Source organism: Protopterus annectens, chromosome 9.part0, assembly GCF_019279795.1.
Source record: "Protopterus annectens isolate FY-2018-M chromosome 9.part0, PAN1.0, whole genome shotgun sequence".
Classification (NCBI taxonomy): Eukaryota; Metazoa; Chordata; order Ceratodontiformes; family Protopteridae; genus Protopterus; species Protopterus annectens.
In genome coordinates, this window is record NC_056743.1 from 1,091,146,406 (window position 1) to 1,091,158,555 (window position 12,150).

Here is a 12,150-nt window from a genome sequence, read left to right on the forward strand (position 1 = left end):
CCTCTCCTATTCTGGGCCCAGAACAGAAGATGAAAAACTGTTCAGATTTATGGATAGGTTTGGTCCTGTCTAGATAAAATCTCAATTGTCTATGTACGTCTAAAGAGTGACGGCAGTACTCTCTTCTACTGGCAAAATTCAGAAAGAACACTGGTAGGTCAATGGTCTAGTTTATGGAGAATTTAGAAACAACTTTGGTGATAAAGGATGGATTTGTCCTAAGTGAAAGACCAGATAGGGCCTCTTGATACACAATGCTTGCAGGACCGAGACTCTTCTGTCAGACATGATGGCTACCAAGAAAGTACAGTTGTGTACACATACCATAAATGTAGATGTTGGAGTGTATTCCCTGTTGAAGTCATCACATTTGAGTTATCCTGCCAGGGGTAGCCCTCAGTCGGCCTGAATACCAGAGGCTTAGTATTCCTGCGTCGGTTGCTGTTGCTCCAGGACTGACATCAGGTCGTCAGTGGTATAAAAACAGGCAGCTGAAAACATTACATCAGTTTTTCTTGCCCCAAACATCAGGACCCCCGATAGGGAGCTAAGTTATGATGGAGTAACACCACCAGTAGAAAGTAAATACCAATAGCCTTGTAAAGAGTGAGGAAGAGAGAGAGAGAGAGAAGGGGGCTGGAGGGTGGGAAACCAGGAGTGCAACAGTGAATACACTCGAACATCTACATTTATGGTAAGTGTACACAATTGTACTATGTTCTTCATGTTTAACTGTTGCAGTCATCACACTTGGCTTGATTCCCAAAGCTGAGGAATGGGTGAAGGCAGTCAAGAAGAGTTGGGGCTGGCTAGTATGCCCTGCAGGACTGTGGTTGCAAAGCCTGCCCTGGATTTGGAAAAGATAGGTAGGTCATAATTCTTGGTGAAGGTATGAACAGAACTCCATGTTGCAGCTTCCAGGATGTCCCTGGTAGGGACCCCTCTGAGAAAGGCTGCAGTTGCCTAAGTGGAATGCGTTCTGACCCCCTGTGGGGGTGGTTTCCCATGGTGTTTGTAACATAAATGGATGCATTATGCTATCCATTTTGAGATGGTTTGTTTTGATATGGCCTTGCCCTCTGCCCCTGGTGCAAAGCTGACTAGTAACTGGTCAGATTTCCTAAAGAGCTTAATCCTATCCAGGTAGAATCTGGACTGTCTGTACACATCTAAAGAGTGCAGGATCCTTTCCCCCTTATTTTGAGGTTTAGGGAAAAAGGTGGGCAATGAATAGATTGGTTGAGAGCCACATTGGACACCACTTTAGGCATGAAAGTTGGGTTAGTCCTGAGGGAGACCCTGTCAGCATGAAAAATGATGAAGGATTCCACAGCCATAAGTACTTGTAGCTCAGACACTCTTCCAGCTGAAGTGATGGCCAGAAGCAAGGCTGTTTTCCAAGAGAAGAATTTTAACTCTGCTGAAGCTGCAGGCTCAAAGGGGGGTAGCGTGAGCTTTTTCAACACAAAGTTAGGGTCCCAAGCAGGGGCAGGGGCTCTTCTTGGTGGCCTTAAGTTGTTAGCCCCTCTCAGGAACTGCTTGATGAGAGGGTGTGAGAAGAGAGGTGGCTCAGTGCTGTAATGTGCAGAGATGGCAGAGGCATGGATTTTAATGGAAGAGAAGGATAGGCCCCTGTGGAGTAGGTCTGCTAAGTAATCCAGGATGAGAGGTAAGGAGGGGTGTGCTGGGTCAGCTCCTTTAGTCTGGATCCAGGAACAATACCTTTTCCACTTCTCAGCATAGGATTTTCTAGTACTGGGTCATCTGGCTTCATGTATGACATCCAGGACCTGCTTGCTTAGGCTGGCCACTGGAGGAGAAGTCAAGGAATAAGCCAGGCTGCTAGGTTCATGGTCTGCAATTGTGGATGCAAGAACTCTCCCTCCTGCTGAGTCAGGAGAGTTGGAATCTGGGGGAGGTGCCATGGAAGGAATGGTGAGAGAATGGGCAGTAGTAGGTACCAGTGTTGGCATGGCCAGTCTGAGGCAATCAGGATTGCCCTTAATCTTTCCTCCCTTATTTTGAGTAATACTCTTGTAAGAAGAGGTAGAGGGGGAAATGCATAGATTGAGAGGTTTGCCCACTGGAAGGATAGGGCATCCACTTTCCAGGCCTTGCTGTGAGGTTATCTGGTGCAGAATTTGCTGAGCTGGTGGTTGTAGGGGGAGGCAAATAGGTCCACCTTTGGGGTACCCCATGGTTGGGTCACAAGGCTGAATGTGTTGTGGTTCAATTTTCACTCGTGTGGGTCTAGGAGATTTCTGCTTAAGTTGTCTGCCAGAGAGTTTTGGTTGCCTGGCAGGAATTGAACTTGCAGGTGAATTTGCATGGCTGAGGCCGTGTTCCAAAGGGTCATGGCTAGCCTCCACAGTGGGTAAGAGTGCATTCCCTCCTGCTTGTTGATGTACCACATTACTGTGGTGTTGAACGGTTTTGATTAGTAGAGGACCCGGAGAAAGTAGGGATCTGAAAGCTGTCAGAATGTGCTGAACAGCTAGCATCTCTTCTTGGTTGATGTGCAGATGAATTTGATTTGGGCTCCAGTGGCCATGAATGCACCTGCCGTCCAGGTGTGTACCCCAGGCATAGTCTGACGAGTCTGTGGTTAGGGTCTGGGTGGCGTGGGGTTGTGAAAAGGGAAGTCACTTGTTGTGGTTGCATGCTGCTGCCTACCAAAGAAAATTTTTCCTTAGACAAGGTATTGTAGGTATAATAGTTTCCAGGTCCTAAGAATGTTGACACCAAAGGCTTTTTAAGTACCACTGAAGTTTCGTCATATGCAGTTCTGCATATGGAATTAGTAGAATGCAGGATGCCATGAACCCTAGAGCTTGCAGGATTTTCCTTGCAGATAACTGGGTTCTGGTGGCCAATTGAGAGAAGTAGCCTGTCAGATAGGCTTGTTTTTCTGGAGATAGGAATGCCATTTGGGATGCTGTGTCCAGGCTTGCTCCCAGGAATACAATTTTTTGACTGGGGACTAGTTTGGATTTCTTTTTGTTGATAGTGTACCCCAGTGAGGTTAGTAGGTCCTTTACAAATGTCAGGTGCTGTAACAGCTTTTCCTGACTGCCTGCCTGAATCAGGCAGTCATCCAAGTAAGGTTAAATTTGAATATTTCTTTGTCTGCAAAAAGCAAAGGCTGGAGCCAGGCATTTTGTGAAAACTCTGGGAGCAGTGGATAAGCCAAAGGGAAGTGCAGAGAACTGATAATGCATAGATCCTTCCCCAAAATGTAGATATTTCCTGCAAGAGTCTTTGATTGGGATATGCAGAGAGGCCTCTTTTAGGTCTAAGGTGGCTAACCAGGCATCTTTGGACAGCATAGGGAGAAGCTGCTGTAGGGTGAGCATTTTGAATTTTGGTACCACCAAGAAGGTGTTTAGAATGGATAGATCTAAGATTGGGCACCAGGTGCCCTCTTTTCTGCGTACCAGGAAAAGTCTGGAATAGAAACCTTGGCCTATCTGTTCTGCAGGAACAGGCTGAATTGCCCTCATGGAGAGCAGGGAATGAACTTGGTTTTGTGCCTCTGCCCACTGGTTTTGAGGAAGATCTGGGAACCCTTTTGGGGTTGGCAGCGTGTGGAAATAAAATTTGTACCCCTGGGACACTGTGTTGAGGACCCATCGATCGTTGGTGATGGAGGCCCAGTTTTTTGCATTGGAGGCAAGTTTTCCTCCTAGGGGCACGAGCAGATGGGCAGAGGTGAGAGGAGGAGTTGAGAAGTCATTGTGAATTCTTTCCATAAGGGGGTAGCTTAGCACTCCTTGTTTTAAAAGTGGAGGTAGTCCATTGCTTAGCTCTCTGCATACCATGAGACTGCTGTCTGGGGGGGGTCTGTTTCCCCTAGGTCTAGTCTGAGGTGGCCTTGAGGGGGCTGGAAAGGACCAATGTTGTGAGGGGCAATCCCTACTGAATCTTGGAGGCTGGACTTGCAAAAAGTCTTTAACTGTCTGCATAGACTTAGCTTTTTCTTCCACCTTTTTTAAAACCTCTTCTGCTTTGGTGCCAAACAGATTGTCTTTGTTCAGTGGTGCGTCCAATAATTTTGATTTGACATGATCTGGCAAGGTCTGTTCCTTAAGCCAAGCATGCCTTCTAAGTACAGAACCTGTGACTGCTGCCCTGCAGGATGCTTCTAGGGCATCAAACCCACATTGCAGGGTATGCTTACTGATTTGGCTTGCAGAATGCATAAGTTCCTGTAATTCTTTATTCTCTGCACAGTCAGGGAAGGTAGATAACTTTTGTTTAATAAGTTCCATAGTATGTTGCTGGTATTTCACCATGTGGAATTGACAATTTAATGCTCTAATGGCAAGAATTGCAGAGGTATAGTTTTTTACTCCATCTGTCTAAGCCTTGGGAATTCCTGTCTGATGGGGTGGGATTCTTAGCTGTGATTGCTTTTATTCCTTTAGGTCCTTGGGAGATGACCTCTGGGTCAGCAGTAGGATTCTTGAAAATAAATTTGTGTGAGTCAGGGACTCTGTAGTACCTGTCAGGTTTCCTGGGAGCAGGAGGTAAAGTATCAGAAGTTAGACTGGATTCCATGAAGACATCATCCATAACAGGTGGGATAGCTAAGGGTCTGTGCTGTGGTAAATCTAAAAATTCCCTGAGTCTCTTTTTGGAATGAGGATAATCCTGACATTCCCAATGGAAATGCTTTCTCAAAGTATGTAGGGTTTCACCAAAAGAAAAATCCTCTGGAGGAGAGGCAGAAGGAATGGTTTCCTCTGCATCTGAATCCTCATAAGCAGATAAGGGCATGTCTTCATAATCAGAAACCTCAGAGTCATCGGACTCTTGGTCTGATAAAGCTGCTGGGGACAAGTCTCTTTTCCTTTTAGCAGGGGAAGGCTGGCTTCCTCTAATCAGCATGATATGGTCTTCTGCCATTTTAAGTATCTATGATTGTGACAAGGAAGCAGGCACTTGAGTTTGGGTCGTCGGTTTTTTAGGCGTTTACTCTGGGCCTTAGAAACTCGGTAGTTTCAGAAAGAACTGAAGACGCAAAAGATTTTGTTGGTTTGTGTTGAATATCAGTAGTGCGAAGAACTTCCTCAGAAGCTGGTGCCTGCACAGCGGCTCCGGACCCATCCAAGGTAGAGACATCCGCGGGTTCCTTAGTCAAATAAAAGACTCACAGCATACCAGACTCCGAATGGGTCTTGGTAGCAGCCAGCGAATCCATCCAAGTGGGCATCAGGGGCTGTGAAAGCGCCTCGCTGAGTACCGGCGAACTGGCGACTAGCTTAACAGAAGCGTCGTCGGCAGTTTTAGACCTGTGCGGTCTGTCTCTGTCTTTATCCTTACATTTTTTCAGATGAAAAAGCCATTTTGGAATACGGAGATTGAGAGCGAAAGTATTTAGCTACAACAAGGGATGACGATAAACAGTTTGGGCGTTGAACAAAGCACAAAACCGGCAGCAAGGGACATTGTAGTCTGAGCCTAAACAGGTGATGCAGTAAGAATGGAAATCTCGGTGTGATATTTACTTTCCACAGGCAAGACAATTGTTAATTTTTTCTGACATCGGTTAGAGCAAGAAAAAAGGATCTCCAATTAAATGTTTAAATCATGGTCATTGATTTGTTTTTGCAACCCATACTGGGTCTGAAAATCGTCCACTGGAATTAGTACTCTAGTCTGGTAAATAAATTCAAATAAATAAATACACAGATCTATGTATTTGGAAGCTGTATTCTAATTTTCAACAATGCTGTAGCATAAAGTGGGCAACATAACATTCTCATGCATCTGATGTTACCACAGAACCTTATCGCTAATCATTTTAAATATCATGCTATGTGAGATGCCATCACAAAAACAGATAAAAGGTTTAGTGATCAGTACATGTTGTAAGGTACTAAGTGTGTTAAACACAAAGTATTCTGATAATTAGTCAATCTCAAATCTAACTGAAAGTAAGATCCAGTTTCTGGCTATATGCTGTAAGGACGCAATATCTACTCTGAACAAGTCACTAGCACAGTCTCACAATAAAGTCAGATGCTAACTGAAATTAAATAAATGGACATACACTCAAACTTGTGATCATTTGTTACACATCAGCCAGTAACCTGCCATGAAGGTGAAAAAAAAAAATAATTGGTAGTACAGATAGTATACCTCTTCCACACACCTTGACAAGGTTGTGAGTCCATGTGGGTGTAAAAGGGCAAAGGTACCTGGATGATAGTTTGAGTTTAGCAGTGGAACTGTAATGCAAGTGGTATAGTGCATGTCTTAACAATATAGTTTTCATCATTGTGTACTAATTTTGAGATCCTGTGCTGTGACAGACATGGCATCAGATGTTGAAAATCAACGTAGTAAATGATGCATACAGAAACACAAACAGTGAATGTGGTGAAACAACTTTAGAATATCTGTCACTCTGAACTCTGGATATCAATGGAAAATCGGGATACTTTTCACTATGTCACAAAGATTAAATTTCTCCTTGCCTGTCTTTCGCATTGAAGATACTCCTTTTCTTTTTGGGCAACTCTCAGAGCTGATTTTAACTCCTTCAGTTCACGGTGGCTTTCCGACAACTGAACCTGCATTTGAAATAAAGATAATTATACATCATAACTCAAAACGAAATATGGAACGTCATAGAGAATTTACACATGATGTATATGTGGCACAGTTAGAAATTAACAGCAGACTTCATTTTTCAAAAATGTACCCATGTCTTCCTTATTAAGTATATTTACTATGTGGTTTCTTGACAGCGTCCTGGTCTGACAATGAAAATGTAAAGTCGGCATGTGGAAGGCAGTTGGGTGAAAATGGCATCACAGTAACATATTACTTTCACCTCACTGAAGCTACACTAGTAAATTTCACAATACAGTGTCATGATTGGCTTTAAGACCTCAAAATAGACCACCTTCTAGGCATTCTCTGTATAAACAGATGGTAGTAGACCCTGTCACTACATCACTGATCTAATTTCATCTTAAAACTATCGAGATTATTAGCCAATCTCAACTCAGTAAGTATCAGATTCCACTTCTGACTTTCCCTGTAATGAAAATAATCTCTTCCTACTTTTGTTCTCATATTTTCTACAGAGATCAATAAGTGATCATTTCTTACATTTATTACGTCTTGAAAAAGAAATGCCCAGATTTCATTGCAACTTATCACTCTTCAAACACTTACAGATTCAACTCCATTCTCAAAAAAAACACATTTTTATTTATTTATTTTATTTTAAATGAATCCTTTTGAGTCTAGCTTCATAATTTACGTTACCAACACATTTAACTGCCTATTAAAGTATCTATGGACTATTTGTAGTCTCTTTAAATCACCCCTACAGTACATACAAAAGTTCACACTGCATTACTTACTTAACAGATCTTATCACAAACTTGTAAATTCTTATCAACATTACTGGGCCTCTAGACGAACTTGTTCTTAAAATGGTTCTAATTATGGGATAAAATTTCATTAAAACTTAAACACTTGCCCCTCAAAATGTACTTGTCCATTTATTATGACTTCACAGTCCTCATATTCTACACAATCATCTATAAGTACAAAGTCCAGGCTATACAGATACTCTGGATTTTCTTTCCCCATGTGCAAAATGTTACACTTTGATATTAAAATCCACTCCATTTAGTAAACCCACTTATACAATTTACTTAAACAACATTGCATTATTAACAGTTCCTGCACTATAGATGCCTACCCAGCAATTGTTTTATCTGTGAATTTCTCCATCCAGCAGTGTTCATAAGTTGGAAATAAAGACATGGAATAAACATGGACCTAATAAATATCCCAGAGGAATACCACATTCAGTAATAAACTGTTCTGACCTGGTATCTTTTATGGATATTCTAGCAGTTCATCCTATTAACAGTTCACTATCCAGTGGATACATTCCTTAAATCCCCAGTTTTCCTAAACGTTTAATTTCCCAATGAGGAACAGAATCAAATGTTTTTGCCAAGTCTGAGTACATATGTAACTTCAACAGGAATACCATTTTGGTTGCACAATGAATGAAGAACAGCAAAATCGGTTTTAAAGGACACTGCTGACTGACATGTTCTGACAAGTGCCCTGACACAGTTTAACATAATTCTGCATATGTACACAGGTCTTCAAAGAAGCAACAATTAAAAAAAAGAAAAAAAAATGATGTAAAACTTTTGTGGTATGAACGATATGAAGCTTCCTTACTAGCAAGCTATATGTCTGGTCATCTGGCAGTAAAACAGAAATGTGAGGTGATAAGGTGCACCTGACACAAAATACACTCACTCTTCCTTTTCAGTATTACTGTATCAAGTTTTCTATTGCACAGTGAATGCAGGACAGCAAAATCATTTGTAAAATATGCTACAGAGTGAGGTGCTCTACTAAATACCCTGCTACAGTGATATAACTGTGCATTTGTACAGACATCTTCCAATAACCAAAAATTAAAGATGTGAAGCCTTTGTTGTATGAATGACACAAAACAACTCAACTTGGAACTGCACAACTGTTAATCCAGCAGCTAAACATTGTGAGGCAAGAATATGCACCTAACACAAAATATATTCCCACTTGCTGTTCAGAACAGTAAAAAATAAAAAAAGAAAGAATTTGGGTTGCCAAATGAACATAGGACAGCAAATTCATTTTAATGAACACTACTATCTGATTTATTTTACCAAGCTCCCCGATGCATTGGGACACTAATAAGTGCAAGCATACAGACTTTCCATAAAGCAATGATTTTAAGTATTACAAACATCCTGGTAGAGTAACTGCAGCAGAAACCTATACGTTTACTTATCATAAAGTACTGCTGTGTAAAATTTTACCATAATGGCAGATGCCCTTCTTTTCACTGTTGCAGGATTAATCACTTCTGGGATTGCCTGCCAAGGATAGCCCAATGTCCAGAGAGTATACCACAGCCTTTATTAGCTATGGAGAATCAAATGGCAGATGTATGCTCCCCACACAAGCTCAGGGCATAAAGGTAATGTATGTATGCTCCCAACTCAGAACTGAAGTACCCCAGGAGAACCAAGACCCCCAGTAGAAAGGAAGACATGTTCATCCAAAAGAAAGGAAAGAAAGGAAACGCCCTGCTAGTAAACAAATACCACCTAGGCGAAAGGAGGGGGGGGGGGGCAAGAAAAAGGGAGTGAGTACTGCAATAGTGAAAAGAAGGACATCTACTGTTATGGTAAGATTTTACACAGTTGTACTATGTCCTTCCATATCACTGCTGCAGTATACGTCACCTCTGGGACATTACAAAAGCTACAGTGAAGGCAGAGAGGAGGAAAGCAAGGTGAAGTCCTCCACAAACCCATACAGGATACCCTTGGCAAAACTTGTCCTGGCCCTGCACATGACATCCACTTTGTGATGTTTTGTGAAAGTGTAAACCAAAGAACAAATATCTGCATCAAGGACAGTGTTGGTGTCCAAACCTTTGAAGAAAGCTCCTGAGGAAGCCACTACTCTAGTGGAATAGGCCCTCATGGAAGCAGACAACCACTTACCATGAAAAGAATAAGAAAAAGAAATGACTGCCAAACCCAGTGTCCTGGTATGAAAAGAAACAAAAAACTGATCAGATTTATGAAAAGCTTTTGTTTTGTCTAAATAATACCTGAGCTGTCTATGCAAATCCAAGGTATGAAGAACCTTCTCACCAGCAGATTATGGAGAAGGGAAAAAAGAAGGAAGCTGGCTAGACTGCTTAAGGGACAGCTCATTAACCACTTTGAGCATAAAAAAAGGATTTGTACAGAGAAACACACTCTGCCTCTGTGAAAAACAAAAAAGGAGGGATCGCCATCAATGCCTGTAATTCAAATACCCTTCTGTCAGAGGTTAAAGCAACCAATAAAATAGTCTTCCAGGTGCAATGTTGCAAAGAAGAAGAAGCAGCAGGCTTGAATGGAGCTTGAGCCAGCTTTTTAAGGACAAAATTAAGATCCCAAGAAGGAAGAATTGACTTTCTTGATGGTATACTATGAAGGCCACCTTTAAGAAACTGCTTGACCTCAAACCTAGAGGCCAAAGGAGGACTAAATAGCAGACAGGAAGAAATGGCTGACAAGTGGGCTTTCACTGAAGAATATGCCAAGTCAGCATGCAGCAGTTCACACAGCAAGGAAAGAACCAAGAGGACCCCCACTGAAAATGGGTCCTGGCTATGTTTAAGATGCCATACAGAAAATCTCTTCCATTTGGACATACATGATTTTCTAGTACAGGGTTTACTGGCCTCCTGCAGGACCCTATGCACATCCTCAGAAAACTGGTGTCAGAAAGGACTCAGAATCCTATCACCCAAAGCATCAGCTGAAGAACAGAGAAATGAGGGTGAGAGTGAGTTCCTTTGTCCTGTGTGAGAAGACTCATGCGGTGAGGTAACTTGTGATGATTAGCCCTGGCCAGACTGAATAAGAGGGGAAAACAGTGATTTCTGGGCCAATAAAAGTGTTGTACAGTCCTCCTTAATTTTGTCAAGCACCCCTGGAAGAAGAAGAAGGGGAGGAAAGGCATACAGGAAGATTCCCTTCCAAGAGAAAGACATGGTATCCACCTTCCAAGCCAAAGGACTTTGGACTCTGGAACATAACTGAGGGAATTGTCTGTTCAGAGGGAAGCCAAAGAAATTTACTTAAGAAATATCCCACCAATGAGCTATGTCCAAAAACACATCCCTCATGACCCATCTATTTGTGAGGCTGTGGAACTGCTGAGAAAAATCTGCCACAAGACTGAGCTCTGAAGGTATATAGATTGCCTGTAGGGTAATCTGCAGATTGATAGCTATTTCCTAAGCTTGAAGGGCAAACTTGCAAAGAAGGTAAGATCTCATACACCCCTGTTGGTTGATGTACTACATGACTGTGGTGTTGTCCATGTAAGCCGTCAAGGGAACCTGGACCCAGAACATAGAATGTGTGTGACAGAATGACAGCCAGCATTTCCTTGATGATGATTTGATCTGTGCTCTGCAGAGGTGATCAAAGGTCCTGCACCTTCAGGGTACTTGAAGCTGCTCCCCACCCCAGCTCTGATGCATCTGTGAAGAGATCATGAGCCAGATGAGGATGGTAGAAAGGAACACCTGCAGTGAGAGATACCTCAGTGAATCCACCAGTGAAACTCCAGTTGGAGATAACAGGAACTAAATGGTCCAGCAGGTGGTGGTGTTGCAGCCACATAGATTTTAAATACTAAAGCTTCCTCATATGAAGCCTGGCCCAGAGGAGCTCTGAGAAAGTCCCTGGCTGGATGAGAGGAGAGGGAAAGCAGGGATAGAAAATAATTTGTGAGTGACAAAACCTTGGAGGCAGGAAGAGATGCCAGAATTGCAATAGTCTGGAACCTGCAGCCTAGAAAAATGTGATCTTAAGATGGAGTCAACAGTGACTTTTGAAGGTTGAAAGTGAACCCCAGGCTGTGCAACAGATGCTGGGTAAAATGAAGATGCTGCAGCAGCCTGGAAGGGGATAGAGCCTAAAGTTAAAGATCACCTAGCTAAAGAAATATTTGAATGCCCTGAAGCCTAAAAAAAGCGACTACAGGGGTTAGACATTTGGTAAACACCTTTGGGGCCACTGAAAGCTCAAAGAGTAAAGTAGAGAACTGAAAATGAGAGGAAGAATCAGAGAAATGCAAATATTTCTTAAACAGAGGGTGGATAAAAATGTGAAGGTAAGCGTCCTTCAGATTCAAGGAAAAAAGAAAGGCCTGGAAGCGAAGTGAAGGGCATTCAGACCAATGCACAATAATAGCATCTGGACTGGCAGCAATGAGGTTTGGAACTGGGAGCATACGTACCTCACCTTTATGCCCTAAGTTTGGTCAGGGAGCATTCATCTGATGTATGTCACTCCCTAGGTAATATAGGCTTTGGTATACTGGCCAGATGTTGGGCTATCCTTGGCAGGAGATCCCAGAGGTGATGAATAATGCAACAATGACATGGAAGGACATCAGTAGATGCTCAAATAGATCACTGTCAAATACAATATGGCATATGTCCTGCTACGTATACTGTATGTCTGGTGAGTCTACAAAGCTTCACTCTCCTTGCTCACATGACATCCTCCCCTAGCACAAGAGGATGTATGGACTTGCCAAAAGTCAGAG

General features: G+C 42.5%; 1 protein-coding gene across 3 annotated transcripts in view; it reads right to left on the reverse strand.

Annotated features, from left to right (window-relative positions):
- Positions 1-12,150, reverse strand: part of CALCOCO1 (calcium binding and coiled-coil domain 1) — a 1,510,704-nt gene that overhangs the window by 688,099 nt on the left and 810,455 nt on the right. For all 3 annotated transcript variants that reach the window (XM_044083933.1, XM_044083936.1, XM_044083935.1), the window contains exon 11: positions 6,480-6,575. In XM_044083933.1, the coding sequence (XP_043939868.1) occupies positions 6,480-6,575 (96 nt within the window). The remainder of the gene's footprint in view (positions 1-6,479; positions 6,576-12,150) is intronic.